General features: G+C 37.2%; 1 protein-coding gene across 1 annotated transcript; it reads left to right on the forward strand.

Annotated features, from left to right (window-relative positions):
* The first annotated feature begins 4,471 nt into the window (after positions 1-4,471).
* LOC110778495 (uncharacterized) lies at positions 4,472-5,302 on the forward strand. The gene has a single exon (XM_021983048.1). It carries the CDS (start codon positions 4,472-4,474, stop codon positions 5,300-5,302), a length of 831 nt encoding a protein of 276 aa, XP_021838740.1.
* The last annotated feature ends 1,070 nt before the right edge of the window (positions 5,303-6,372 follow it).

Below are 6,372 nucleotides of genomic sequence, written 5' to 3' on the forward strand. Positions count from 1 at the left end.
GGAAATTCATCACGTCGAAGCTCATGTATAATGGGTTAGCTGTCAACTCAAATTTATCTGGGAGAGGGATTGGCGTTGATCCTAGTTGTGGTTATTATGGGCATATGGAAAAAGACACACAACATATTTTTAGGTTATCTACGGTAGCGAGACTTGCATGGAATGTTTGTTCACTACAAGTTCAGCCGAAAAATGGTGAACCCATTGATCTGAAGAAATGTGTTCAAAGATATATCTTTATCTTCTATAGCGAGAATGGAGTGCACAGTGGCAATGCTATGGAGTATGTGGACAACGAGAAATGCACGGATCTTTAGGAAACCAGGAGGACATGCAAGAATGGTGCTACAACAAGCAAATGGAGGAATGAAATAGTTGGAAATTTTTTAAGAACCTTTAACAAACCAGGAGATGCAAAAGGATTTGGACAGGGAACACCATGCCCCTTCAGGTTTCTATTTGGCTCAATTAGGAAATTTCAAGAACAATTTTGCTAACTTTGTTTTGCAGGTGGATGGCTCGTGGAAAAACCAACGACAAATGATGGATATGGTTGGGCTTATAAAATGGAGGGAAGCATCCAATATTTAGATGGAGGGGACATCTATGGACGTATCAAATCAACATTACAAGCGAAAGCACAAGCATGTTTACAAGGGTAACAATGGGCAAAGAAGCTGAACATTAGGTGTATTCTAGTTCTTACAGAGTTACAGATTGTACAACATTGGTGACGTCTCTACAACTGAAGACCCCTCATGAGGTATGCACGATCATAAAGACGGACATGACTGCAGTAGAAAAGGCGTATCTAATAGAAAACGAATGCTGGAAAGAAGGAATCTATACCTAGTATTTAAAAAGCAAAACCATAGATGTTTAGATACATGTGGTATCCCCTTTTTTCATTCATCATTTGACATGTGGCATCACTTTTTTTCATCCATCATTTATTTTTTCAATTGTTTCTCATGTTTATATTTTACAACTCTAGCACCTCTTTCACTTCATCTTCTCCATTCAATTTTAATTCATATAACATTATTCAATCTTTTCCACTTCATCTCTTTCTTTAACACTATTATTAATTTATCTATAGTTTAATTTTATATATTCTTTTAACCTTCAAATTTCTCACCTCTATTAAATCATGTATTTCTACTTCAATACAAGCCCTCCAAAAATTAGAGTTTTAAAAGACAGTTCAATAACCACTAATTGCCCGTTCTTAGAACGGGCTCAAGAGCTAGTTATATTTAATAATTCTGTTTAATTTCTCTCATTTTTAGCCAACATCAAAAAATCATAAAAATGGTTAGAATAGTCCCTCATTATTCACAACCCGAGAGAAGGCTGGGAGCACCTAAAAAGATATACTCCGTAACATAACACAAACATGAAACACCTACTACACGCGTAAGTGCGTAACATAAGGCGAGACTCAGAGACCAACAACAGACCACGGACCACGGTGTATATACACAATGATATGGCGTACTTATGTTTGATATTTTGATAATAATATAATTAGTTTACTTAATGATTGAGGGAGTTCGTCTTCAAGGTAGCTTAGACATGGCGTAATAGCTTTGTAATCATCACCAGAGATTTAGATGTTGACAACATAACAACATTAACTTATACTATTCATCTAGCTATGATTTTATTAATCACATAATTTCGAGTATGATGCATATCCTGACGTGGATTATGTCTTTTGGGAATAGTTTTTTTTTTTTTTTTTTTTTTTTTTTAAGGATATGGTGTCTACATTTTATTTATTTTATTTTCCAATCGACATTTACACTTCGATCCTTTTCAAAAGAATAAGGAGAAAGCATCCGCCTACCCACCTCGCAATCTCGCATGGCATAACGAGTTTTGTTGTCTTATTTTGGAGTCGCGTTAAAAGATAGGAGTACTTGAAAATAGTGCACGCATTTCATAATCCTGTAATCCTATTAGATTACTGTCATAAGGAGTTTTTTTTTTTTTTTTTTTTTTTTAAGGAAAAGTAAATGGAAGTTAGGATAGTCTTCTCTCAAGACTAACTGTCATACGGAATATGGTATTAAGCAATGTTTACTTTCTCATGCACCTATGATCCGTTATGAACTTTAATAGAATAAAATATACTATAACTTATTTTTCACTTTAAAAAAATGTCAATACCTTAAAAATAAATGTCAACTGTCATACGAATTATTTTTTGTTATTACATCATTGTATAGTTATCTATAATTTCACACGGTAATAGAAAGTTCTACGTATCACCTATATATAACATAATATTTTAAATGTAAAAATTATATAAATATGTGCCTCAAGCTCATTCAAAAAAACAAAAAACAAAAATAAAGTCGTTGTACATAAATATGTAGTATATGTGAGAAAATTAAATGTTACTTAAAAGAAGTATAGACCTAATCATTTGTCTACGACAAGCGGAAAGAGCATAAACATTAAAAATTACTCTCCATAATTATTTTAAAAAAATAGAGGCGAAAAGTTCGTATGGATAAATAATACTCAATCCGTTCCAAAATTATAGTCATGTTTGACTAAGAATACGAGATTTAAGAAAAGTGGAATATATTGTATAGGAAAGTGAGAAAGTAGAATATAGTGTGAAAGTGATACTCCGTAAAGTGTATGAGAAAGCGGAAAAAACTCTATTATATAAGGGAAGAGCTGAGGGTAATTTCGTAATCACACTTTTGTGTAACCTATGAAAAAGACAATGCTACCTTTAGTTAATTCACAATTTAATTAATTAATGCCCCCTACTAATTACAAAGTTTAAATTACTACTCCATTAATTATAAAAGGCAATATAAAAGGCAAAATGGAGTGTTTAAGACTTTAAGTTGATAATCAATCTCTTATAATTATTTTAAATTATTAAAAAGTTTTTGGGAATATTAGTTAATTACGAAATTATTATAGTTTCGTTTTTAAAGTTTTCAATTTTTGCATCATTTGGGTTAGTTTTCAAACTATGATCATGCATAATTGTCTCTATAAATTTGGTGGTTCTCAATCTATCGTTTCGGTTTTTAAGTTTTCAACTTACGCCTTTTGTTGCTATAGATCTTTCTTACCATTTTCTTAACTATTCGATTAGTTATTTTTTACGAAGTCTTGAAATAGGTATTATGAAATTGGTTAAGATGCTTTCAAAAGAAGAAAAAAAAGAAGTAATCATTTTACGATAGTAAATATTAATTTCTCAATATCGGTCTACATGCATTCTAAAAATTTATGCACGCATCGCGTAATCGCGTGCATAAAAGACTAGTAGAATATAGTGTATGAGAAAGTGCGAAAAGTAATGTCCAAATAAGAAAACAAGACTATAAATTTAGAATGCCCGAAATAGAAAACAAGACAATAATTTTTGAACGGAGAGAGTAATACGTTATAAGAATGTCAACTACCACAAAAAATATTTAGAGTTATTTATTTTTTGAGAAACTAAAATATTAAGAGGTCCAAAATTGACAAAAAGAGAAAAATTGTAAATAATAAATGTCACAATCTAATCCAGGTCAATAAGGTGATTATTATGATGATTGATGGTTGTACTTAGAAAGTTGGAAGTATATTCTTTTAAATGCCGAATTTCTAATTTGATTGCGTTAGCATTTTATCAACTCGCCATTTGGCCGCCCTAAAAGCCATTGGCGCTCCTCATTAATGACTCAATATTACTCCTTTACAACAAACTAACTAGCTCTTTGGCCCGTTCGATAAACGGGCTAATTACAGGAAGAAGAAATTTTATTTCATTTTTTTATTTTTAAAACGAAATGAGCTCTTTTTGATGTATTTTTTTGTGGTTTTATTTCCCTTTCTTTCGCATACTTCATTATTAGTGTTCACATTCATATATTCACCATTGATGAAAACATAGTTTTTTTTATGGTATGATGAAAACATAGTTAATCATACATGCTACTACGTATATTACATAAAAACTATGCCAATAGAGCATCTCCTATGTCTTTATTTAAAACTAAATATTTCGTATATCATAATGTTAGGTTATGATACATATGAATAACATAAATCATGCGGAAAAACCTTAATGTCAGGATACATATTAATTGCACATAATCATATAATTAGTCCAGGATGCATACACTTTGTAGCTTGCCCTCCCTAGCTGCGCCCGAACCGAACAAGAACAAGTGTTTAGGACTCCAAGTGTCGTCCCTCCATAGATAGTCCACAGCACGTACTCTATCTAAAGTCGTAAAAAAAAACATGTTAGAGAGAGAAAGTGAGAGAGAGCCCCCCCCCCCAACCGCCGGATTCCAGCAGCAAGCCCATCGGTCAGCCAGTACAGTTCTCACTCAGCCACAGCGCCACCAAACCACCCCAAACCATTCCCCACCCGACCAACGAGCCAAACGACACCAGAAACACCCACCAAGGATGCAAAACCACGACCAAACCATCCTATGAAGCCATGGTCCAAGGAGTGACCCAAACCCCTCCACCTGGTTACCGACCCCTAGCCTCCCTGCAAGCCCTCACCTCCACTACCCCACCCCCAAATTATGACCCAAGCATGGAAGCTTTCATCAGCCTCGACAAGGAGGAGGCAATGGTGCTCTCGGAGCAATGGATAAATTCACTTATCATCAAAGTGATAGGAAAATCATTTTCAGTTGATTACCTCAAAACAACCCTCCAAAGAATTTGGAAAACCAACCACCAGATTCGCTTCATTGCCTTGGGCAAAGGTTTCTACAACATCTCGGTCCCGAATGAGGAAGTAAGGGAACACATCCTGTCACAAGGGTCGTGGTTCATTGCTAGCTACATGTTAATTGTTCAACCATGGATGCCAGGATTCATACCATCCCAAGCCATAATCTCGAAAGCCCCAGTCTGGGTTTCACTACCGGAGCTGCCAATTGAGTTCCACTCGCTGCAGATGTTCCAAAGAATTGCAAGCGAAATTGGGACCTTCATCAAAACAGACACAAAAGCTCTTGAGCAAAACAGAGTAAGGTTCGCAAGGATTCAAGTGTTGTTGGACCTAGCAAAACAGAGGAAAGAAGTAATATGGCTAGGAGCCTTCAAGCAATCCATCTACTATGAGGAGATACCACACTACTGCAACCAGTGTCAGTCAATTGGGCACCGGAGTGAAAGATGCACGCATTATCCGGTTGATAAAGGGGAAACAGAGGACGACGCGGAGGAGGTTGAGAAGGACAAAAATGAAGGAGTAGGGCAAAACGTGGCACCATCACAGGCCACCAATGAGGAGAGAGAAAACACCAACCCTTGAATCCATGTTCCCAGCAAAGAGACAAAACAAAAAAGGGAAACAAAAAAGCTAAGTACAAAAAGCAAGAAAAGTGCAGAGCAAAAGGTGGGAGAAACTCAGGAAGGAAAAGGGGGGAAAAAACAAAATACCAAGAGTCAACCGAAGAAGTCAACTACAAGTGTGGGTAAATACCCAATCTCGGTCCACAAAGTCACTACAAGACTATCAGCCCAACTTGCAAAAAAAGACCAGCAGAAAGCCCAATGGGGGAAGAAGAACCAAGAAACGGGCCCAATGAAGATTGGGCAGGGAATTCAGTCGATTCTCGAAGCCCAAAAGCCAAAAGATAAATTCACCCCACCAACCACATTCAACCCCCCCCCCCCCCCAAACTGCATTAACTCCCACCAACCTTTTTGAAACCCAACCGACCCCCCAACCAATTACCTTACAAGAACCACAACCGCCAATCCAACCAATCACAATCCAGAAAGACCAAACGTTTACTTTCACCTCCATACAAAATCACCCTTCAGAAGGAAACCAAAAAATCAACCCCCCTCTTTCTCTCTCTCCCCACAATCTCTCTCCAAGCCAAAAACCAGAAAACTCCAAAAACCCTAAAAATGTCGAGCGACATGGACACGGACATGTTCGACTTTGGAAACGAGTCGGAGGACAGCGATGCCTCAATTCCACTACCATGCATCCGCCGGTACTTCAAACGGCGATCAACCCCCAACCCTAGGTTCACTCTTCAGTTCCAACCTCTCCCACTGGACTTTCCATTCCCGATCATCGAACCCACAGAAGATCTTCCTCCCAACCACTATGTCTGCAAAGAAGCTCCAATTCCAACCTACCCGGAGTTCAACTTCAACAACATGAGATTCACTCTCAGACTGGCGAACGAATGGATGGACGTCAGTGCGGAAGCGATAAGGGGCTTCATCTTGGCACCGCACTGGGTGGACTTTCCATATCAAGACTTGGAAATGTCGCCAAAAAGAGGAGGTTCGCTGATGCCTGTGCACCTACCGGATCTCAAGACTGTGAAGGCTCTCTCTCCTGGCCTGGAGAAATTTATCAGA

Source organism: Spinacia oleracea, chromosome 5 (assembly GCF_020520425.1).
Source record: "Spinacia oleracea cultivar Varoflay chromosome 5, BTI_SOV_V1, whole genome shotgun sequence".
Classification (NCBI taxonomy): domain Eukaryota; kingdom Viridiplantae; phylum Streptophyta; class Magnoliopsida; order Caryophyllales; family Amaranthaceae; genus Spinacia; species Spinacia oleracea.

Bases quoted from the DNA above. Each gene is read 5' to 3' on its own strand.
- LOC110778495 (XM_021983048.1), top strand. From the start codon at position 4,472: ATGGTCCAAGGAGTGACCCAAACCCCTCCACCTGGTTACCGACCCCTA.